Source organism: Anas platyrhynchos, chromosome 10 (assembly GCF_047663525.1).
Source record: "Anas platyrhynchos isolate ZD024472 breed Pekin duck chromosome 10, IASCAAS_PekinDuck_T2T, whole genome shotgun sequence".
Taxonomy (NCBI): Eukaryota; Metazoa; Chordata; class Aves; order Anseriformes; family Anatidae; genus Anas; species Anas platyrhynchos.
In genome coordinates this window covers 400,253-424,938 of record NC_092596.1, presented here as the reverse complement: position 1 = coordinate 424,938, position 24,686 = coordinate 400,253, and the positions used below count along the sequence as shown (strand labels likewise).

General features: G+C 44.5%; 1 protein-coding gene and 1 long non-coding RNA gene across 2 annotated transcripts; both read left to right on the top strand.

The window, feature by feature from the left end:
• Positions 1 to 11,549: 11,549 nt before the first annotated feature.
• Positions 11,550 to 14,137, top strand: LOC140003364 (uncharacterized). Its single transcript, XR_011811866.1, has 4 exons — positions 11,550 to 11,802; positions 13,140 to 13,219; positions 13,758 to 13,945; positions 14,055 to 14,137. It is a non-coding gene; the product is annotated as an uncharacterized lncRNA (long non-coding RNA).
• Positions 14,138 to 15,500: 1,363 nt separating this feature from the next.
• Positions 15,501 to 18,964, top strand: LOC140003360 (cysteine protease ATG4A-like). The gene is made up of 4 exons (XM_072043129.1): positions 15,501 to 15,632; positions 16,683 to 16,739; positions 17,891 to 18,002; positions 18,273 to 18,964. Exons 1-4 carry the CDS (start codon positions 15,597 to 15,599, stop codon positions 18,335 to 18,337), a joined length of 270 nt encoding a protein of 89 aa, XP_071899230.1. The 5' UTR covers positions 15,501 to 15,596; the 3' UTR covers positions 18,338 to 18,964.
• The last annotated feature ends 5,722 nt before the right edge of the window (positions 18,965 to 24,686 follow it).

Sequence of the window (24,686 nt, the reverse complement as noted above, 5' to 3'; positions counted from 1 at the left end):
AATGCACAGAGCAGACCCCAGCAAACGTAGGGATGCTGCTAGCAAGTAGGGAACTTTTTTGTTGATGTTGTTAACATTGTTTCACGACAACAGATGCAAACATGTATCTTGAGTTGAGGGCAAAGGTGACCTTGGATCTGAAGCACACAGGCGTTCACTAATGTCCCCCCATCCGGAGTGAATCCACAACGACTCGGAAGGAAAACTAAAGTCCAAACCAGTGCACTGGGATAAAGAGAGTTTAATAGGGTAGAAAAGGAATAAAAACAATATAATCAATATTAATATTTATAATTTATAATATAATAACGTATAAAAATTGTTTAATTAATAAGAGTAAATAATAATCATCATAATTTTATAGTAATAAAACAACGCCATACTGTACAACACAGTCAATAAAGTGGATTTAATGCAATAAAAATAAAACCCATTTATCCCATCCCAATGAGTTCCTATCCCCATCATCACTTCCCATCCCACTGATCATTTCCTATCCCAACAACGTCCCAGTTCTGATCCCAAGGCTGAATTCCCAACTCCCACCCACCCACCCATCCAGCCATGCACCCATTTTCTGCATTTTCAGGTCACAAGACTCTGATGAAGGCCACCTCAGCCTTTTCCCTGAAAAAAAAGCTGCTCTTTATTGTGAAAAACTTCGCTTTTGCACAACACTGCAGACCCAGCCAAGATGGTCCTGCAAGACAAGGTGAAACAAACATACAAAACCCATATGGAGGTAAATTGGTTCATCTAAACAAATTCCTACCACGAAATCCTGATCCTCAATCTCAGCACCGATGAAAAAAGAGGATACAGTTCCCTCCTCCAAGGTCCCTCTCTGCCCCTGCTCCCCGTGGGCTCCTCTCCATGGCTGCAGCTGCGGCCCGGGGCCTGCTCCTGCGGGGGCTCTTTTTTGCACCTAAGTGCTGTTAACCATCCCAGGCATTTGTTGTTCACATGGTGAATAAGTGCTGTTTTGGATTTACAGAGATAATCTGTAGATTTGGTTCCAAAGGGGTTCAAATTCAGGCAAGGCAGTGAGAGCTTTGCGGGCTGCAGGAGAACCAAAATGCAGGAACTGTCAGGGCTCATCCTCACCCGTGACCAACTCTCATTTGGTCTTCTTTGGAGAGAAAGCCAAGCCAGCCAGATGGCTTCCACTACTTCTATGGGAGTGACATTGGGATTGATCTTTAAAATGAAATGAAGCAGAAGGCTGTGGGTTCTCCAACCTTCAAGATATGCAGCACTTGGCTGGGAAGGTTTCTTCCGTTCCTATGGATTTGAAGAATTAGGGCTGAAAGAAGCAGCAGGACCCTAGGGCCATATTCTGTCATCTCTATGGAAACTCCTGACCGGAATTACCTCCCTACTGGTGTCAAACTGCAGGCAGGCAAACGGGTGTGGTCTCCTCTCTGTGCAACTCCCCAATCCATGGTGTCTCTTTGCATGTGTGAAATTGCATGTGTATAGGGGGTGTGGTGGCAGAAGAGGGAAAGCCTCTTCTGATGGCTCCTAAAGCTGTGAGTCTGACCCTTCTGTGACTGTGCTGAAAGCGATCCTGGGGATAGAAGGGAGAGTGATCCAGCTGCACATCATGAGACGGGGAAGAGACAGAGGCTCTGGCGTGCACTGCTGACTGGTTTGCCTCGGTGGGGTTGGAGTGAGGAAGCTGTACCCTCCTCTGTCAGCACAAAGGAGAGGAGTTATTCCACGCTATTTTTCCTCCTCTGTGTATGAATGGACAGACTGCACAGTTGGTTAAGGCCGTAGCTACTGAAGACAAGAACTCGATTGTCTGCTGCTCTTCAGGCAGAAGGCAGAAGGAATCAAGAGACAGGACTGGCTCTGTCTGCATACTGCAGTAGACGCACTTTTTTGCATCTTCTGTGCGTGAAAAAGTATGTTTTAATTGATAAGAATCCCAAGGGCCTAGAAATACTGCAGTTTTAGGATAAATCTGGTATAAACTGAGTGTCCTGAGGATTTTGAGTACTCCATTTCCGTGGCCAGACCAACAGAAACTCCAGGGCAATAGGAAACACAACTTTCTCTCTCTTATCCTAAATTTCTCCACTTGTTATCTCCTGACCAGCAATTTACAGGAAAGTTACAGGAAAGTGAGGGAAAATATTTGAACTATTTATACACCAGTGCAGGTGGTGCCATGTTAACTTCACTCTTTTGCAAGATCTTGTTTGCTAACAGCAAGTTATGGCCCCTAGGGATGTTTTACCTTGAGGGAGGGAATGGGGGCACACCAAAACAAGTAGAACAAGCAAAATACTGTGGGGTGGAGCTGACAAAACAACAAACAAACAAACAAACAACAAAAAAACAACTACCACCACAGACCACCCACTAGTGCCGTGCTTTTCATACTGAAGTGAGGAAAGAGCAGAGCATCCTTGCAGTAACTTCATGCCTCAAAACCCTCCTTTGTCACTCTTCCTGCACTTGTGTAACAGTTGCTTGCAGGTCTGTTTCCTTTCTTACTTCAGGACTGGAAGATGGCTTCATGGACAAAACAGACTTGGCTTGGGGAAGAGTAATTGAATTTATTGCCAACTGATCACAAAGTAGGACAGTGAGAATTTAAAAACTTTAAAACCAACCAACCAACCAACCAACCAACCAACCAAACAGAAAACCACCTCGCCACACTACCTCCATCCCAGGCTAAACCTCAGTCTTGATTCTTCTATCTATTTCCCACGGAGCAGTGGGGGGTGGTTGGAGGATGTTGGGGACTGGAGGTTGCAGGCTCTGCTGCACCTTCATCGTATTTGGCAATTTTATTGATGGTAGCGCTCCCCACCCCTCCCATCCCCTCTTTTCCCTTCCCTCCACTCCCCTGCCCTCCCCTATGCTCCCTGTTCTTTCTGACCAACAGTATGATAGATTCGGGTGGGTGGTCAGCACGTGGGGCTACGGAGAGGACATGTACACAAAGATTTGGCTCCAGATCCAAAATGTCATGTATTTGGCAATTTTATTTATGGTAGCACTCCCCTCCCCTCCCCTCCCCTCCCCTACCATCCCCTCCCCTATGCTCCCTGTCCCTATACTCTGCTACACTCCCCTCCCCTATACTACCCTACACACTCCTACACTTCCCTCCCCTATCCTACCCTAAACTCCCGTTCGCTACACTACCCTACATTACCCTATGCCCCCCTCCCCTACACTCTCCTACACTCCCCTCCCGTATCCTACCCTACACTCCCCTAAACTCCGATCCCCTACACTACCCTATACTCTCCTATGCTCCCCTCCCCTCTAACACGCTACACTACGCTATGCTACCCTACCCTACCCTACCCTACCCTACCCTACCCTACCCTACCCTACCCTACCCTACCCTACCCTACCCTACCCTACCCTACCCTACCCTACCCTACCCTACCCTATCCTATGTTATCCTATCCTATCCTATCCTATCCTATCCTATCCTATCCTATCCTATCCTATCCTATCCTATCCTATCCTATCCTACCCTCCCCTCCCCTCCCTTCCTTTTATTCCCTCCCCTTCCCTCCCCTCTTGTCTTCTTCTCTCCTCTCTTCTTTCATTCGGGTAACTTCAAATCGCTTCAGTCGTTCTCATAGCTCCTATCCCTGGCTGATTCACGGGAACCCATCAGCAGCAACCAGAAGCGCTCCAGCTGCTGTGTCACTGGTCGAGCAACAGTCTCCAACTGGGAATCGCTGACTTCGTTGTGTGGCTCAGACAGGTGCCTTGCAGTTCCACCGTGGCCTGGACGTTTCCTCTTGCTGTGTCCCCACCTACAGCGCACTTCTGCTTAGAAGCAGCAGCAGGCTTTGGAAGATGTCCCACTCCTTCCATTTTCAGTGGTTTAGCTTGGCTAGCCGGGTGGTGTCTGTCAATAGAAGACAACAACGAGATTTGGGTTAGAAACAGCTAACTGAGTAGTTCCTTTGCACAAGGGCAAGGAATATTTACCCCTTCCTACTGGAGGCTGCAGTGTCAGAGATAATGACGGGTCCTTCCGAGAGCTTTGAAATATCCCTTGGGGATGCTGAGTCCAGAGGACCAGAGCAAACCTGTCTAAAGTACACCGTGGAATCACTCGGAATGACTTCCTAGCAGAAGCATGTGTCTGATACGGCTTCAGCTGCTTGCAGTGTTCTTCTTCACCTCATACCTAAATTCAGATGAGAGATCTCAATGAAGATGGAAAGGTTGAGAAATAGAGAAATCACTGATGTGCTTTGAGAACTTCTAAGGACTGAGTACTGCATCAATCCAATGTTGTAACATTAAGGATTGGTTAGAAAAGCAAACGTTAAAAACAAGGAAAGGGGAAGAACAAGTAAGCTTTCTTAAAGTATCTATTCTATTTAAGGTATCTTTAAAGAAGTAAATAAGTACTGAAATATATATGCAGATAGAGAGAGAGAGAGAGAGACAGAAACCTAAGAGTCTGCTGTGCAGGTTAGCTTCTTGCTCTCTTTTCTAAAAGTCACAGTGAATGCAGCATCTGTGTGCGTTACAAGCATTACCCTCAGTCCAGCACAGGTACACACGAGAGGTCAGCCTGCAGGTTGCGGAGGCAAAGCAACTGCTCTGGCTGGATGTGAAGAGCCAAGACAGAAGTTGCTGTCAGGGAAAAGATACACAGAGGGGATGAAAAAGACGGAGTGTGCTTCCGACCTTCACAACTTCTAAGCAAGCGGAGATGAGGTTGTGGAAGAAGCAAATAAGCTGTTGATCTAGAAGCAGCCTGAAGATTGTCCTTAAGCAGGGCCTTGCATTCTTCATTTTTACAGCATTGCTTGCCTTCAAGTGCACGACGATGATTTTATGAACTTTCTACCACTACAGAAATGCACCGGATTCTTTCACAAAACTTACGGGTGGTACTTGGCAATATTGGTCAGCATTCTCTATTTCCTTCGTCATCTCAATTCTCTTTTGGCCTGTGAAGCTTTCCAGATCAGAGGAGAAGATCCACGGTAATACGGAGCTTTGGATACTGCAAAGGAAACGAAGAATCCTACTGACAACTCTTTTCAACCTCGCCTGCAAGCATCACAGAAAAGAATACCGAAAGAACACCGCTTTATCATGGGAAGCATAAATTGGAGCATAGGTGTCCTATAGCTGAAGCGAGGTGAAGCAGGTTCCACACAAGGTGAAGGAGCACACCCATAAGCATTTCCATAAAGCCGTGTTTTCAAACAAAGGGTTAAGATTTAGATTTTCTTACAAGTGAAGAATGAAGAAATAAAAGAAAAAGAAAATTACCAGGACATCCAGTTTTCCTCTAGCTTGCTTTGCTTCTTTCCGAATCTGAGTCTGGAGTGACAGTCAGGGAGCAGCGTTGTGCAGAAATGCCAAAGCCTCCCCAGCTGGTTGTACCTTCATCAGCAAGGGCTTTGATACTGCTGCCTCCTCAGCAACATCAGCCATTTCCGAGGAAAGCTGGTGTCCATCAGGTCAAATAGGAATGGGAAATCCCTCTTGCCGCAACTTCACACTCACACCAGAGTTGGCAGGACAGGCCGATGGACAGAGAAGCGTCTGCAAGAGTGTTAGAAAACAGACTTTAGATTTCCGTCAACCCAGGAAGAATTACTTGCTCATCCCTTCAAAGTGAACTCTGAGTAGAAGGAGGGGATCCCAAGCTGCATTCCTGACATCTATGCTGCAAAGTCATCCAATGGGACATGTTACTGTAGCAGCCTGTTACGAACAGAAACAGGACTTTGAGGTTATGCTGTTGGATTAGAATTAAGCTCAAAGAGTTAGTCCTTTGACGTGTTTTTGTTTGCAAGTGTTTTCACTGCTTCCCAGACAATGTCTCCAGCAAGCTAGCTGCTTGCTTCATTTGTTCTGTTCTGTTCTTTTTGATTCTGTTTTGTTTTGTTTTCTCAGCCAGGATTCTTAGAGAAATGAGATTAAAGTGATCATATTGTATGTCCACCCATCCCTCCCTCCCCTTCGCTTGTCCAGAGCTTTTACCTCGTCCAGCAGCTTGAATGAACTCGGTCCTAGGCGCAGTTGTGTCCAAGCCATTCTGTTCCTAGACGTGTTGTGAGAACAGACAGCTAAGTAGTGGGGAGAGGACGTGCTGCTGTCTGCAGTGTGACCTCAGCGCTTACCAAACAGTAGGGAATACACAGAGAAGGGCCTTAGGAGAACTTCAAGCCCCAGATACGTTTTATGTGGAAACCATATTTCCCAAGATAACACTGGACACAACTGCATAATCAAAAGGGATTCATTTCTTGGTTCATTCAACTCCTACGTTTTAGTTTTAAAACATGTCTGTCTTGGCTTAAAGCACTCTTCCAATCTCTATTTCCAGTTCCTAGGATTTCCTGAAATAGGGAATCCCACTTTTTCCTTTTACAATCTCCCAGTCTCTTCTTTTTTACCTCTCCCCAAGAAACTTAGCACTGCTCTCTTCATACTTGACAACTAGATATGGAGCTGTATCAGCCAGAATGAAGTTTCCTTCACACTTTCTGCTTCTTACGGTGTCTGGGCTCTTACCTTTACACTTACTCACCCTTCCTACATTAGCACAAAGAAAGCTGTTTGGGAGATCTGATGTCTTGTTTTCCAGAAACTGCCCTGAATCACCTTTATGAGAGCTGTCCCACGCTGCGAGCACAAGTCTTGCAGTCTGGCCAGATATTTGCCTTCTAAGTCAATAACCAAATCTGTTACAAAGGTAAGAACATGTAATGAATGGAAAGGAAATCCTTTTATTTTCATCACAGTTCACTTTTTTTAGTTAAGTTAAGAACATGTAATTAATGGAAAGGAAATCCTTTTATCCTTTTATTTTGATCCAAATTCACTTTTTCTTTTTTTTTTTTTTTTTTTTTCTAGAATGAACCGTGGAGAACCACCAAAACTCAGGTGAGAAATGAAATGACAAATGTTAAGGTCAGGCAGCTTGCCCACTGCCATTGCTACCCTGAAAGCAGATGGAGTGCATCTTCATACGCCACAGCCTGAGACACTAGTCGACAGGCCAGCCCGTGTGAGGAAGTCCATTGCTGTCCTGAATTTTAACATGACAGGGGGACTCTTAAGCCTCTTGTTTATGCTTTAGTACTTGCGGTCTATGGGAGGACCACAGCACACTCTTCTCTGTCTCCCCTTATTTGTTGATCGTCTGTAGGAAGAAGAGAACGTGCAGAGGCCCTCACCCGTACATTGGGTCTGTTCTCACTCTGTGCAGCTCCATCATTGAGCAAAGTACCAACCTTGAGGCTTCTGTAAGGACTTGACACAAACTACAGAATACTACAATGAAGCATTCACAACAAAACCACATTTTTTTCCTCAGCCAAGCATCAGAACACTTACAGAAGGGCATGGTCCCTCTCTGTGCACCTCAAGGGGAGATCCACAAATCCTCACGTGGTTTCATCGCATCCAGCACCCTTCTCTGTGCCTCCCAGCTAAACGTGCACGGAGGCAGCTGTTGCCAAAGTGCTGTGGTGACACAATTCAGTTCTGTTTCTGAAGTCATCACCGCAGGCGCCTCCCAGTGACGGCACAACACTCTCTGTTGCTAATGCGTCTGTCTCAGAAACAGCTAGGGAAGTACCACTATGCCCAAACTGACTTGAATTAGAGTAGTTCCCAAATTATTCCCTGCTCCCCTACATCTGTGGAAGGTGTGTGATCAATCTTTTCCTTGAGAAAGGACTACAGAGCAAAAGAGCTTGATTCTGAGATGTTGCCCGTCCTTGTAGAGCAGTTCACCTTTGATTTCCATGTCAGAAAAAAGAAGGTGAAATCAACAATTCCCTTCCTCTGAGCTGGGAATAGGAAAGAAGCCCAATTCTCCAGGAAGCCTTCAAAAGGAAACTCTGCATTTCTTTGTTAAACACCTTGTTTAATTTCTTGAAAGAAATCTTTCCCAGCACTTTGCAACTGCGGTGGTTCGAAGCGGGTGGGCAGCCGAGTTCCACCACGGCCGCTCTCTCACTCCCCCTCCTCAAAGGGAAAGGGGGAGAAAATACGATGCAAAGGGCTCCAGGGCTGAGATAAGGACAGGGCGATGGCTCAACAAGTATCGTGACGGGCAAAGCAGACTCAGCAGAGTGACCCTCAGGGTCCCTCCCTGCCCCTGCTCCCCGTGGGGTCCCTCCCATGGGATGCCGCCCTTCCCCAGCTGATCCCACACGGGCTGCCCACAGGCAGCAGCTCCTCAAGCACTGCTCCCACACGGCTCCGTCCCACGGGCTCCATCCATCCATCCATCCCCCAGGAGCAAACTGCTCCAGCACGGGTCCCCCACGGCTGGGCGGCAGCTCCCCCCAGCCCCCCTGCTCCTGCGGGGGCTCCTCTCCATGGCTGCAGCTGCGGTCCGGGGCCTGCTCCTGCGGGGGCTCTCCACAGGCCGCAGCCTCCTCCAGGCCACAGCCACCTGCTCCACCGGGGGCTCCTCCACCCACAGGGGGGCAGCAGCGTGGAGATCTGCTCCATGGGGGACCCATGGGTGCAGGGGGACAGCCTGCTCCACCAGGGGCCTCTCCCTGCACAGCCCGCAGGGGAACTGCTGCTGTGAGCCTGGAGCACCTCCTGCCTCCTGCTGCACGGCCCTTGGGGGCTGCAGGGCTGCTTCTCACTCCTTGCTCTTCCAGCTTCTGTTGTGCAGCAGTATTTCCCCCTTCTTACATCTGCTCTCCCAGAGGTGCAAACAACATCGCTTATTGGCTCAGCTCTGGCAAGCGCCGGGGCCCTTTTGGAGCTATCTGGAGCTGGCTGTTGTCTGGATTGTTCTCACAGACGCCATCCCTGCAGGCCCCTGCTACCAAACCCTTGCCACGTAAATCCGATCGAAGTGTATGCAGCAATTACAAAGCCGCAGTGCTTTGGGCTGTCACGATCCTTCTGCAAGTGCAGGGGAGGTGCAGGGTTGCTTTGCATTTCCAAAAGGAGGAAGAAAGCCTCCAACCCCACTGGACCTCAGCCACTTGCAGGATCCAAGCAACGCTCCCCACTTTCAGTTATCTCCCTCCCATGCACACAGTGGGAGCAAGGTTGAACAAGCACATTTTTGAAAATGTTTATCTTAATGAAGAATAAAAGAAGTCTACAACACCCAATCCCTCTGTGCACCCAAGGCAAAAATCGTGGACTATTCTGCCTCAACACTATTTTCAGACCCAATTTGTCAAGTCATCTAGCAGAGGATTTCTCTCTTGTTCACTCACTAGCTTAGTAGAGCACCAGTTTACATAGGTGCTGGAGCAGATTCCTCAACCATCTGAAGGGACTTGATCCCAGAAAAGTTCAAAACTGCAGATGACTCATGATTTTGTGGTGAAGCATCTATTAAATGAGAGCTGTTCCGCTTAGGGCACAGTGAGACAGTGTGAGAAGAACCCTGTATCTCACTGATTGAGGCTTTATAACTCTACAGAATTGTCAGTCAACAATAAATGGAAAGTGCAGGAGATATGTTCTTTCTTCCTCCTTTCCCTGCCATACATTAGCAGAGAGATTGTGGTGGGATATACGTTCAGAGCCTCACAGAAGAAGGATTTCAACCCAGGCTCTCCACAGTCTGCACTACTGCCTTTCTGACAGCTTTTGACTATTTTATTTTATTTTATTTTATTTTATTTTATTTTATTTTATTTTATTTTATTTTATTTTATTTTATTTTATTTTATTTTATTTTATTTTATTTATTAGTATTATTATTCTTCTTTTTCTGGGTGGTGTCTAAGTCTTGGGGGGAAGAACAAACTGTGGGAGGAGGGAATGCTACTACTGTCTGTGACAGTGGTGATTTCTGGACAGTGTTAGCAACAGAGCTTCTGCAGAGAAGAGAAAATGCCAGGCAGTCTCTGTTGGTATTCCATGTACTGAGTACTGAGTGCAGTTTTGGGCTCCACAGTATAAGAAAAAGACATAAACCTGTTAGAGAGTGTCGAAAGAAGGGCAACAAACAAGAGGGTCTCTTTTAACAGGGGGATTGAGGTTTGTGGCAAGGTTTTGGTAGCAATTTGGGGGCTGCACTGTGCTGGACACAGCAACAGACGCACCATAAGCCAAAGTCAGACAATAAGCCAAGGTGTGTTCACGTGTGGTTTACTGTGGTTTAACGTGGTTTACGTATAGAAGAAAGTTTTCGCCTATTGGTGAGTATACTGCAGATTTGCTGCATTGTTCTAAATTAAATAGCAAGATAAGTGATGGCATCGTAGGCTGGGAAAATATTTCTAGAGTATTAGCGCATTTTGAGCATCATTTTAACTGTTTATGCAAACATGAAGATTATTAAAATCAGTGTTTATTTAGGTCTGTATGTAAACAGGTGATCATGTTGTATAGCATGCAGTAAATGGTTTGTGAATGCTGCTTGAAGAATGAAAAGAGTAAGTCAGCTCCACAAGGAATAAATGAATTTTGTTTATTTGTGCAATGCAGAGATTAGAATTAGACCAACAGCATGGAACCAAAGTCTTGCTGTGTGCCTTTTATCTGTAGGACAGTTCATGGAGGCTTCAGCAGCCCTATCTGTTTTCTAGCACTCTGAAATGTCCTCTGTGGTGCTGCACCCAGTTGAAAGCCTGCACTGATTGTGCTGAACTTTCCTAACAGGAGGCACGGGTCCTTCGTCGGACGCTGGCTGGGGATGTATGCTGCGATGCGGGCAGATGATGCTGGCCCAAGCACTGATCTGCAGACACTTAGGGAGAGGTGAGTGCTGGTCCTGAGGGAACTTTGGTATTGTCTGCAGACGCTTCTTCGTAAGTACTCCATTAAAAGCACAAACCCTGAATTTATTAGTGAGACTTTCTTTGATGCCCTGGTAACAGTTCCTAATGAATCAATTCATATTCAGCTGGGTGAAATCATCCCAGCCTGAAGCAGAGAAATAGGCATAGAAGGAGAACAAATGGGGAATCCTGTCGCCATTATTTTATAAACCTTTTAGTGTAACACCCAAGTTGAGGCCAAGGGAAAACCTGCCACCGTGGGACAGTGCTCTTACCCTTCTCTTCACTCCTCACTTGTCAGCAGCACGAGGTCCAAACCCCCCTGGTGCAAGCTCTTAAGCATGCATGTCACATCCCAGGATGCTGCCAGTGGAGTGTTTGGACTTTCTGTATGGATCTTATGTTGTTATTTAATGGGTGCTTAGAAATCCAACAAGGTCTAAACACAGCCTGTACTTTTAAATAATCTTGGAAGCTCAGAGATACTGGAATGGCTATCAACACGCAGCATGATCCGTCAGAATATGTTTGCAGTTGATGTGAAGTGGATGTGAAGACAATGTGTATGCTTATACAAAAATAAAAAGGTATGCAGATGGGCGCAAAGACTAGTAGTACAGAAACATTCCCTGAGACCTAAATAAAGCCATGTACTAGAATCTAGCTCTTGATAAACTCTGTAAGCCTTGGGTACCAGAGTCAGTAATGTTAGAACAGACAGTCTTGTAGCTTATTGCTGTAATTTGTAATAAAGGGCACTAACATTTGTTAACTTGTAATTCTCATTGTAGTTTAGAAGCCTTTTGTTTATTAAAGAAACTGGCACTCCCTAAGTTTTGAAAAGAGCATAGATTGAGAAAATAATTGTTATTGCTAAATACAGATTGCAGTTACTCTAGAATGTTTGACAGTCACGGTATTTACTGTATATTGTTCCCACATTCTTTATGGTCTCATTTTTCTTTGATTTTGTGTACGTGTGTCTTTTTTTCACTATGAAAACAGCACAGGTGGGTGTTGGAGAGGGGAAGTCAATTGGAGAATGGTTTGGACCAAATACAGTTGCTCAAGTACTAAAGTAAGTGAGATCATACCAGTCTCATTCAGAACGTACTCCCCTGGGGCAGCCAAGACAAGGCCCAGGCAGAGTTTTGAAGGCTGCATCTCCCCCTGTCCCACAGTCAGGAATGTACTTGCCATCTATTTACAAGTGCAGCATGGAATGTCATGCCACAGCTCGGTGTGCAGGTACTGAGTTGGGAATGGGTGACCTCTAAATTTTAATAAAGGAAGAGCCTGAGGAGAAGAAACTGCAGGAAAGTCTCCTGCTATGCCGTCTGCATGCCCTCACCAGTCACACCACAGATGTATATTCCTTTCTGCACAGTGGCACAGCTCTGGCAGGTCGAGAGTGCCACCGTGTAGGTCGGAGTGGTGGTGTGAAACATCAGAGAGAAGCCATCTCGGCTGAGGAGGGAACTGAGCTGCAATTCCTCCCTTTCTGAGCAGCAGTTCTGCCAGCAAGGCTACTGGATAAAGATGGGCAGCTCCTCATAGTCTGGGAGCCACACTGAAAGGAACTGAGGCTGCTCAGTTCTCCAGGGGTACGTGGAGGTGTCTTACCTCAGGCAGGGGCTAGGCTACAGGTCCTGCGAGCTCAGCAGCAAGTCTTTGACACCCTGGAACAGGCACATGATCTGAAGAGGGAGGGGAGCTGAAGCATGCCCTGGACTCCAGATCTTTCATGGCCAAGTTTTTCATGGTGAAACGCTCACCCCCATTTCTTTCTGGCTTATTTGAAACAGCTAATTCTGCCAGTGCAGCTTAAGAGTGTAGCTCCCTTCCCCAAAGGTTTGGATTTTGCAGAAGTGGACATAAAACTGTGTGCTGCTGTCTCCCACTGAAGTTTTGGTGCCCCAAACCCTTAGCTGATTTAGCTTTTAACGCCCCATTTCTGCTGTGCACGCAGGCTCAGGCAGAAGTAATTCCACAGAATTCAGTGGAATTTCTTAAGCAAAAAGTAATCTGCAAAACTGGCATAGGAATTTTTTTCTTTTCCAGATGAGAAAAGACACAATTGGGCAAGAACCCATTGCAGAGACTGTCGAGTGCAATAAAAAGTAATAAACTTGATGTAGTTGAACTGTTACTGTCACTGCACTTAGCAGTAAGACAAAACAGTTTGCACATGGTGCAGCGCATATGTTTTTCCTGGTACCACTCAGTACCTATTTTTCTAAAGATATTAAACATTTAATGTTTAAAGTTTTCTTTTTCTTACATGGAGACTTTAAAAAATGCAGAAAGGATGTTTTTTCTTAAGAAAAAAAAATAAATAAATCAAATGGTTCTGAGTGTAAAGCTACCCTTTTGATCCAACTAGTTTATATTAATTAGTACCTTAATGTTTTCTAGGAAGCTTGCTTTATTTGATGAATGGAATTCATTAGCAGTTTATGTATCTATGGGCAATACGGTGGTCATTGAAGACATCAGTAAGTGACACCTCATCAGTTTTCTGGTAACAGTTTCTGATTTGACTCCATTTGCCAGCATGTATCTAAACATGAACAAATACTTGGGGGGCCATGGGTTTGTCTTGCAAGGGTAAGAAGAGGGAAGAAGGACATACAAACTCAGTTGTGTTTTTTTGATCCCTGATGCCAACTTCATGCTCTCATCACTGGATGTGAAGAGCTCCTTGAAGAATTTCTACTGTCATCATTGCTGCCATTTCATTTCTCTGGCGTTTTATAGGCAAAGCTTGACACTATTAATAACATTAATAGGACATGTCACTGCAGTCTTAAATTGTCATCCCCCAATCATTGATCTAACGTCTCACTTGGACGTGCCAGCACATACTGTCTGCTAGAATTACTTCTACTAAATAGCTGTAATTGCCATGCCCGGCTCGTTTTGTCTTGGGTGCCCTATAAAGATCCCTGGCAAACTAGCTTAATTCACTACTGAGAGGAAGATCTGCTTTGTGTTCCTCTGTGCGTTGACTGATTTCTAGTTTTATTCCCGCAGAAAAAATGTGCTGGTCCCCTCCTCAGAGCAGCAGCGCGTCCCACAGCAGTGCACATTTGCACAGAAGTGCTCTTGGCCGAAGCAAGAAGGCAGGAGGACTCTGCACAGGCTGGAAAGCCCTCTTGCTTATTATACCTCTACGACTAGGGATAAATCACATAAATCCCGTATATATTGATGCATTTAAAGTAAGGTTTTCTTTCAATTCATTGCTCGTTACTGTCAAATAAGTTTGGGTATCTGTGATGTCAGTAAAGAAATGAATTACAATTTCCTTTATTCCTTTTGAACTCCTAGGAATGCTTTAAGATGCCACAGTCTTTGGGAGCATTAGGAGGGAAACCAAAGAATGCCTATTATTTCATAGGATTTTTAGGTAAGGAAAAAAGAAACTTATTCCAAATGTGCAGATGATCAAAAGAGAACATTTTTTGAAGGGGAAATAGTAAGGGGTCTAAGCGTGAACCTCTAGAAGTAAAGAAAGATGAGAATAGAATAAAATAAATGAAGAAGCATATCTAAAAGAGTTTAGAAACAGTATGAGATGATCCTTAACAGGAGCAGAAAGTTAACAGCAAAGCTAGGTGTAAAAATAAGTGATGACATCAACAAGAGCAACATACTGAGAATAGCTGATAGCATTTGACAAGTGTATTGGTCAAATGTCACTTTTATTTTCTTGCGGGTCCAAAGAAGGGCGACGAAGCTGGTGAGGGGCCTGGAGAGCAAGTCCTATGAGGAGCGGCTGAAGGAGCTGGGCTTGTTCAGCCTAGAGAAGAGGAGGCTCAGGGGTGACCTTATTGCTCTGTATAAGTACATTATAGGAGGCTGTAGAGAGGTGGGGGTTGGCCTGTTCTCCCATGTGCCTGGTGACAGGACGAGGGGGAATGGGCTAAAGTTATGCCAGGGGAGTTTTAGGTTAGATGTTAGGAAGAATTTCTTTACTGAAAGGGTTGTGAGGCACTGGAACGGGCTGCCCAGGGAGGTGGTGGAGTCACCATCCCTGGAAGTCTTCAAAAGACGTTTAGATGTAGAGCTTAGGGATATGGTTTAGTGGGGACTGTTAGTGTTAGGTTAGAGGTTAGACTCGATGATCTTGAGGTCTCTTCCAACCTAGAAATTCTGTGATTCTGTGATTCTGTGATTCTGTATTTCAAAACTGTTTCTGATAGCAGTATCTTTTTCACCTTTTGCATACCTTCTGTTATTAAGTATTGCTCTAATTAATTTAAAATGCATTCCTTCAGATTTCACCCCACTTTGGGCCAAAATTTTGCAACCCTATTTTGTCCTTTTGTAAAACCTAACCTGTTTTAGTTAGGCTTTTTTGTTCCAATTTCTGAATGAATGCCTAATGGGATTACAGATTGCATCTGTGAACATCCTGTACCTTTTAATCTGTCAAATGTTAGTGTTTACAACACTTGAGATTTAAAAAAAAAAAAAAAAAAAAAAAGTACTGGATCTCACATGGAAAAATAAAAGTATGTGACAAAGATAGAACATAACCAACCAAAAAATTACAGTAATAGGTGACAATAGGAAGTTATACTAAATACCCTGTGGGAAACGCTGTGTCTAAACCTTCCGATTCTCTTAAAGAATCCCTAGGTGGAAAGTCTAGATTATACTGACTGCAATGGCAATCTAATTTCTATTTTACAGTTCTGGACCAAGTGCTTATTAATGTCACTTGCTTATTTTTAACATACGGCTTTTACCCATCCAGGCAATGAGCTGATCTATCTGGACCCTCACACCACTCAAAGCTTTGTAGATTCAGAAGAAAATGGCACGGTTGACGATGAGAGTTTCCACTGCCAGGAAGCCCCACATAGAATGAAGATCATGAATTTGGACCCTTCAGTAGCTTTAGTAAGTGTCAGGAAATCTGGAATGCATGTACTTTATCTCAAAGTAATGTCTCTCTACATTGGTAAGGGCAGCAATGCATCTCCTTGAACAGAACCAAGATCACAAAGCTGTCTTCTGTGATCAACACATAGTAGTTTGTACATAACTACATCGAGAATCTTAGGGCAAGTGGGGAGCTGTCTGTACTGTAGGGAGCTCGCTTTGTTTTCTTTACTGAGCAGCTTTTACTTCTTTCAAGAGGCATTATAATGGTCAGAGCAAGGAACTGAAACAGGTTTACGGGTTTTATTCTATCACTACTTTAGGTTTGGTCACCTCTAGACAAGTTACTTAAACTTACTTTATATCATAAGTTGAAAATGTTTAAGTGGAATTATTGTATTTCACCCCAAATTACAAATACAAATGTATTATTTGTAATTCAGCCAAAATGTCATGGGGGTACTGTGGTATTTGAAAAAATTGGATCTGATCCCATGCCAGTATCCTGTGATTGGGTGATTGGCAGTTGTCACCAGTGGGATGTGTTTCTAAAGCTTTAAACAATCTGTAAAGATACCGGTATCTGTCATTCATTCACATACCTGTTTTTTAATACTGCTGCTTTTTAGAAAGTTTTTTTGTTTTGTTTTGTTTTAATACTTAACTACGTAACTGTGCAAAATGTGGCATGATGCAACGAGACAGACAAAATCATAATGAAGAGCAAATATTTTCAGTATAGATACCAGAATGGAAATGTTCCTTAGGTGGTCCATCATCTACAAGTTTTCAGCTTCTGCTGATACCTGGACTGTAGGAACTGGGTGGCGCTCCATGGAGGAGCACACAGGAGCTGCTGCTATTTTTTGCTTGACTATTTCGTTAGGGGTTTGCAGGGCCTTGTTCTCCCCGTGGGTTCTCTCCCTAGAGCTGCCACATATTTGGAGTCTTATATCTACTGATCGTACAGGGCATTACTGTATCAGAGGTCAAACCGCCTTACCTGCTGGTACCACATACCTACCATCAGCAAAGGTAAAACTCTGTGTGTTTGTTTTTTCCCCTAAGGGCTTCTTTTGCAAAGAAGAATGTGATTTTGATAACCGGTGTAGTCTTGTACAAAAGGTAAGAGTGGGAACTTAGCATCTCGATTTGTTCTTTATAAAGTCTGGTTTTTATTGTCTGTTTTTTGTAAAATTTTCCTTTGCATTTTCCTTTGTATACAAATTGTATGAGCCATGGAGAAGAATGCATTAAAGCATCAGGGTAAGGCAATACTACTGAATTGCTAATTGGAAATTGTTCAGCACTTTACCAGCCACAAACCCTGCCAGTTGGAAAATGGGTGTAAACATCCACACTTGAAGGTGTTACTGGGTGACACTTGCTTTTAACTTCTAATTCTCACTAAATGACTAAGGTTTAACTGCCATATTGTAGTGATGTATCAATGATTTGCTTCCTGATCCTTTTTTATTGTTTGACATAATAGATTGCGTGTTCTAATTATGACTGTTAGTCCCTGCTATCTTAAAGATCTGATTCTGTAAGTGCTGCAGGCCTCTAGCTCCTGCTGATCTAGGGAGAACAGAAGGTGCTGGCTGCCACAGGAAACAGACTTGAGGATGTTTCTGCATGCAGCTGTTAAGCTAAGCACCAGACGTCTGAATGTAAAGTACCATCAACCTCTAAGGGCATTTATTTAAAAAAAAAAAAATCATCTAAGGAAAACAGTTTGTAAATAACTGAAATACAGGACAGAAGGTAACTTCTCTTTGAAGAGGAATAGCGTTTGGCTTCAGGAACACCTTTTTTCCTGACCAAAACCTGTCCTTCAAAATCTGATGCGTTTTTTTTTTTTTTTTTCCCCCTTTGGAGGAGCTGATAGATCTGTCTTTTGTGCTATTGATCAACAGAAAACTTGAGGAGAGTTCTATGCAAGCAACTTTCTTTTAAAAAGCAGAAAATATTGTACATTCCTAGTGTGCTTGCTACCTGTAAACAAAATTACAGGTTTGCAGATATCAAAGCTGATATCAAAAGATGATAAGACTGATAATTTGTAGTACAGTTCAAGAGATCTGTCTTCCAGATGTGTTTTAACTAGGGATGTATTACAGAGACCATGGTGCTTGGATTTCACAGTATGTCTGTATAAAGACTTTATTTTCCTGATGGACATGCGTAATTAAAAAACACTTTCAATTAAGCAGACACGTTTTGTGTTTGAAGCGTCTCCCGAGCCAGCTTTTAAAATGAAAGCATTCTGTCCTCAGGAGATTCTAAAGCAGCAGAGTCTACGGATGTTTGAGCTGGTCCAGAAGCACCCGCCACACTGGCCTCCTTTCATACCTCCAACAAAACCAGAAGTGACAACCACAGGAGCAGGTAAGGCACCGATTAAAAGCCTAATTGTGCAATGTTATGTTCCTCGTTAGCAAATAAAAGAATAATCACAGGTAGAATAACTATCCTTTGTGAGTGTCAAGCAATATATAGCAGGCATGTATCCAAACAAGCCATACAATTGCTAGCACAGATTTTTTTTTTCACTCTTACAAAGTACTTTTCTGGAATGCGTCTTTCAAAGTTTTTTTTTTAAGTGAACAAAATCAGGCATGTCTTTAGAAGCATTTTTTTCTTTATCTTTTTTTACAGAACTCATTGAATCTACTGACAAGCTATTTGAATTGGAAGAAGAATTTGAAATCCTGAGTGTGTGAAGGAAACTGTGGTGACTCTTCTGAGTGTTGAATATATTGGTAATATTATTGCATTGACTTAAACAGCCATGTTAGCCCCGAAGTGCCTGAAATTATGGATAACAGAGCACAGAAATCTAGTAGCATCCAAAACTCCAAGGGCAGTTTAACACACAAGCTTCCCCGGATGGAAAGGCAGTAAGAGCTCTTGTGATAAGATGCTTAAAGGGAATCTCTTTTTAACGTACCTTACCTGGAGACAAACGGGCCTTTGAGATTAAGGCAAAAATACATGTATCACTGGGCACCATGTTTGGAGAAAGGGATAACCCAAATGGATATTTCTTGCTCTCATATAATAATGCAATAGTTTAGTTCTTCAAGCAAAACAGTCTTCAGTTCAGGAGGATGTTTACTTCTGTTCCCTCCTGTGGGCTGCGTCATAGGAAAAATACATCGTCTTGTTTAAAAGATCGACTGGATCAGGAGAAAATTGTTTCCTTGTTAAATATTTTAACATGTATTTGAGCAACCAGACTTTATTACAAAAATGTTTCTGTAAAAGGAACTATGTCTAATGGACACATTTTGCAATAGCCTTCCTGTTTCTGGGAGACCTCAAGAGGAACAGGAGCCTCAAATAGTTGATACAGATCACAACCACTGTTATAGTTATGGTATATTTCACCTTGACCTTAAAATTCAAATGATTAAAACTTAGGTTATTTCTTTCCGAGTTAAAACGAGTCAAAGGTGGTTTAACTGTACCTTATTTATTTTAGAATAGATTTACACAAGTTTCTCTGTTACAGCACTTTATCTGTGCATCTAATAAATTTCTTAAGCTTTTCTTAGGTTGTATGCTGCTATGTTTGGTTAATTTGTGTGAACTAAATATAAACCAGGTTATCTTAAAACTTAATATAGAAGCGTACACAGATTACTGAATTGTTGCTTTTTGACTTCTTGCCTTTTGAAATCTGTTTTGGTAGAAGTGCCTTAACCCTACAGGTTTATCAGAACAGCCTGGGCAGTTTTATTTCTAAGGCAGAGAATCTCTCTCTCTAGCAGCCATAAGAAAAACAGTTCAGAATAAAGAAAGGCAAAGATTTTTAATCCATGCAGAAGTTCCTTTTCACTACCAGACAGTCCCCCTTGTGGTCATGTTGTCATGCTAGTGTAATGAACATGAACTGCAGACTTTCATCTTCACCAATAAATGACAACATAGAGAAATACTGAATATCTCTCACTCTTATTTATAGATTTTCTTTTCTTTTTCAGTAGTTCAGCCCTAGTCAACTCGGAGGTGGGCAGCAGCAGCTTCTATGGAGCTCCTATGCTGAAAAAAAAAAAAAAAAAGTTGAGCCTTGAGGGAAAAGGAAGGTGGGAGAGCCAGATGGGGCAAGAGGAAGGGAGGTGGTTTGACCAGGACACCTTGAGGGTCTGGGAAGAGAAGAAATGGATGGGTGCTTAAGAAATGAGCAGCATCACAGCCTACATACGGAAGAATTGTGACGAGCAGTTTAGAAATGTGAGCGATTGGTGGTCTTGTGTTGATCGGCAGCTGTGCTCCATGGTTATAGCTGTAATTTCAGCAGGTTACTGTGTAAGCCGCATGTTGCCACTTCCTTGATCAAGGCAATGCTGTTCAGTTGCAGGGAAGAGGGGCAAGACTCAGGGAAGAAACGGAACGGAGAAAACTCTACACTGTGGATATACACACGTAGCCATAAAATCAGTGCTGGACAGAAAGAGAGAAAGAGAGACAGACAGACAGAACGAAAGGAGGGAAGGAAGGAAGGAAGGAAGGAAGGAAGGAAGGGAGGAAGGTAAAGGGAGAAAGAAGGAATACCCCACACTCATAAAAGTGAGAAAGATCCAGGTGTAAAATTACGTAAAAGAAAGACAACTGTCATGTTGTGGTCTGATAGTTTCTGGGAGAAAGCAGAAACCCAGCAATTCTGTCTTTCCTACTCCTCCAAACCAATTCCGTTGACAACTCTGAATGCTTCCAGCTAGAAAAAAAAGGAAGAATGAAGTGGAGGGCTCCTTGCCATCACTGTATTTCTGGAGCAGATTTCTGGATAGTCCCCGCAGCCAGCTGTAGGGCCTGTGCCAGGCTTGGAGTGGCTGCAGGGAACATGCCAGGGGCTCGAGGTGCTGCAGGGAACATGCCAGGGGCTGGAGGGGCTGCAGGGCGAGTGACACGGGTTTGAGGGGCCTCAGGTCCCAGCGCAGTGGTTGAAGTCGATGCAGGGAACATCAGAGTTGTTGGAGGGGCTGCAGGTAAAATGCCAGGGGTTGCGGGGGCTGCAGGGTGCTGAGTCACAGCTTTGCATCAGGTCAAGACGCATTTTCCTAGAACCATCCATTTCCTCCTGAAGGGGCTGAATAGCATGGAACGGTCTTCAAAATGCACAGAGCAGACCCCAGCAAACGTAGGGATGCTGCTAGCAAGTAGGGAACTTTTTTGTTGATGTTGTTAACATTGTTTCACGACAATAGATGCAAACATGTATCTTGAGTTGAGGGCAAAGGTGACCTTGGATCTGAAGCACACAGGCGTTCACTAATGTCCCCCCATCCGGAGTGAATCCACAACGACTCGGAAGGAAAACTAAAGTCCAAACCAGTGCACTGGGATAAAGAGAGTTTAATAGGGTAGAAAAGGAATAAAAACAATATAATCAATATTAATATTTATAATTTATAATATAATAACGTATAAAAATTGTTTAATTAATAAGATTAAATAATAATCATCATAATTTTATAGTAATAAAACAACGCCATACTGTACAACACAGTCAATAAAGTGGATTTAATGCAATAAAAATAAAACCCATTTTTCCCATCCCAATGAGTTCCTATCCCCATCATCACTTCCCATCCCACTGATCATTTCCTATCCCAACAACGTCCCAGTTCTGATCCCAAGGCTGAATTCCCAACTCCTACCCACCCATCCAGCCATGCACCCATTTTCTGCATTTTCAGGTCACAAGACTCTGATGAAGGCCACCTCAGCCTTTTCCCCGAAAAAAAAGCTGCTCTTTATTGTGAAAAACTTCACTTTTGCACAACACTGCAGACCCAGCCAAGATGGTCCTGCAAGACAAGGTGAAACAAACATACAAAACCCATATGGAGGTAAATTGGTTCATCTAAACAAATTCCTACCACGAAATCCTGATCCTCAATCTCAGCACCGATGAAAAAAGAGGATACAGTTCCCTCCTCCAAGGTCCCTCTCTGCCCCTGCTCCCCGTGGGCTCCTCTCCATGGCTGCAGCTGCGGCCCGGGGCCTGCTCCTGCGGGGGCTCTTTTTTGCACCTAAGTGCTGTTAACCATCCCAGGCATTTGTTGTTCACATGGTGAATAAGTGCTGTTTTGGATTTACAGAGATAATCTGTAGATTTGGTTCCAAAGGGGTTCAAATTCAGGCAAGGCAGTGAGAGCTTTGTGGGCTGCAGGAGAACCAAAATGCAGGAACTGTCAGGGCTCATCCTCACCCGTGACCAACTCTCATTTGGTCTTCTTTGGAGAGAAAGCCAAGCCAGCCAGATGGCTTCCACTACTTCTATGGGAGTGACATTGGGATTGATCTTTAAAATGAAATGAAGCAGAAGGCTGTGGGTTCTCCAACCTTCAAGATATGCAGCACTTGGCTGGGAAGGTTTCTTCCGTTCCTATGGATTTGAAGAATTAGGGCTGAAAGAAGCAGCAGGACCCTAGGGCCATATTCTGTCATCTCTATGGAAACTCCTGACCGGAATTACCTCCCTACTGGTGTCAAACTGCAGGCAGGCAAACGGGTGTGGTCTCCTCTCTGTGCAACTCCCCAATCCATGGTGTCTCTTTGCATGTGTGAAATTGCATGTGTATAGGGGGTGTGGTGGCAGAAGAGGGAAAGCCTCTTCTGATGGCTCCTAAAGCTGTGAGTCTGACCCTTCTGTGACTGTGCTGAAAGCGATCCTGGGGATAGAAGGGAGAGTGATCCAGCTGCACATCATGAGACGGGGAAGAGACAGAGGCTCTGGCGTGCACTGCTGACTGGTTTGCCTCGGTGGGGTTGGAGTGAGGAAGCTGTACCCTCCTCTGTCAGCACAAAGGAGAGGAGTTATTCCACGCTATTTTTCCTCCTCTGTGTATGAATGGACAGACTGCACAGTTGGTTAAGGCCGTAGCTACTGAAGACAAGAACTCGATTGTCTGCTGCTCTTCAGGCAGAAGGCAGAAGGAATCAAGAGACAGGACTGGCTCTGTCTGCATACTGCAGTAGACGCACTTTTTTGCATCTTCTGTGCGTGAAAAAGTATGTTTTAATTGATAAGAATCCCAAGGGCCTAGAAATACTGCAGTTTTAGGATAAATCTGGTATAAACTGAGTGTCCTGAGGATTTTGAGTACTCCATTTCCGTGGCCAGACCAACAGAAACTCCAGGGCAATAGGAAACACAACTTTCTCTCTCTTATCCTAAATTTCTCCACTTGTTATCTCCTGACCAGCAATTTACAGGAAAGTTACAGGAAAGTGAGGGAAAATATTTGAACTATTTATACACCAGTGCAGGTGGTGCCATGTTAACTTCACTCTTTTGCAAGATCTTGTTTGCTAACAGCAAGTTATGGCCCCTAGGGATGTTTTACCTTGAGGGAGGGAATGGGGGCACACCAAAACAAGTAGAACAAGCAAAATACTGTGGGGTGGAGCTGACAAAACAACAAACAAACAAACAAACCACAAAAAAACAACTACCACCACAGACCACCCACTAGTGCCGTGCTTTTCATACTGAAGTGAGGAAAGAGCAGAGCATCCTTGCAGGAACTTCATGCCTCAAAACCCTCCTTTGTCACTCTTCCTGCACTTGTGTAACAGTTGCTTGCAGGTCTGTTTCCTTTCTTATTTCAGGACTGGAAGATGGCTTCATGGACAAAACAGACTTGGCTTGGGGAAGAGTAATTGAATTTATTGCCAACTGATCACAAAGTAGGACAGTGAGAATTTAAAAACTTTAAAACCAACCAACCAACCAACCAACCAAACAGAAAACCACCTCGCCACACTACCTCCATCCCAGGCTAAACCTCAGTCTTGATTCTTCTATCTATTTCCCACGGAGCAGTGGGGGGTGGTTGGAGGATGTTGGGGACTGGAGGTTGCAGGCTCTGCTGCTCCTTCATCGTATTTGGCAATTTTATTGATGGTAGCGCTCCCCACCCCTCCCATCCCCTCTTTTCCCTTCCCTCCACTCCCCTGCCCTCCCCTATGCTCCCTGTTCTTTCTGACCAACAGTATGATAGATTCGGGTGGGTGGTCAGCACGTGGGGCTACGGAGAGGACATGTACACAAAGATTTGGCTCCAGATCCAAAATGTCATGTATTTGGCAATTTTATTTATGGTAGCACTCCCCTCCCCTCCCCTCCCCTCCCCTACCATCCCCTCCCCTATGCTCCCTGTCCCTATACTCTGCTACACTCCCCTCCCCTATACTACCCTACACACTCCTACACTTCCCTCCCCTATCCTACCCTAAACTCCCGTTCGCTACACTACCCTACATTACCCTATGCCCCCCTCCCCTACACTCTCCTACACTCCCCTCCCGTATCCTACCCTACACTCCCCTAAACTCCGATCCCCTACACTACCCTATACTCTCCTATGCTCCCCTCCCCTCTAACACGCTACACTACACTATGCTACCCTACCCTACCCTACCCTACCCTACCCTACCCTACCCTACCCTACCCTACCCTACCCTACCCTACCCTACCCTACCCTACCCTACCCTACCCTACCCTACCCTATCCTATCCTATCCTATCCTATCCTATCCTATCCTATCCTATCCTATCCTATCCTATCCTATCCTATCCTATCCTATCCTATCCTACCCTCCCCCTGCCCTCCCCTCCCCTCCCCTCCCTTCCTTTTATTCCCTCCCCTTCCCTCCCCTCTTGTCTTCTTCTCTCCTCTCTTCTTTCATTCGGGTAACTTCAAATCGCTTCAGTCGTTCTCATAGCTCCTATCCCTGGCTGATTCACGGGAACCCATCAGCAGCAACCAGAAGCGCTCCAGCTGCTGTGTCACTGGTCGAGCAACAGTCTCCAACTGGGAATCGCTGACTTCGTTGTGTGGCTCAGACAGGTGCCTTGCAGTTCCACCGTGGCCTGGACGTTTCCTCTTGCTGTGTCCCCACCTACAGCGCACTTCTGCTTAGAAGCAGCAGCAGGCTTTGGAAGATGTCCCACTCCTTCCATTTTCAGTGGTTTAGCTTGGCTAGCCGGGTGGTGTCTGTCAATAGAAGACAACAACGAGATTTGGGTTAGAAACAGCTAACTGAGTAGTTCCTTTGCACA

Coding starts and splice junctions, on each gene's coding strand:
- LOC140003360 (XM_072043129.1), top strand. CDS start 15,597: ATGAAGATCATGAATTTGGACCCTTCAGTAGCTTTA. Junction 15,633..16,682: donor TGGACCCTTCAGTAGCTTTA/GTAAGTGTCAGG, acceptor TTTTCCCCTAAG/GGCTTCTTTTGCAAAGAAGA. Junction 18,003..18,272: donor AGTGACAACCACAGGAGCAG/GTAAGGCACCGA, acceptor CTTTTTTTACAG/AACTCATTGAATCTACTGAC.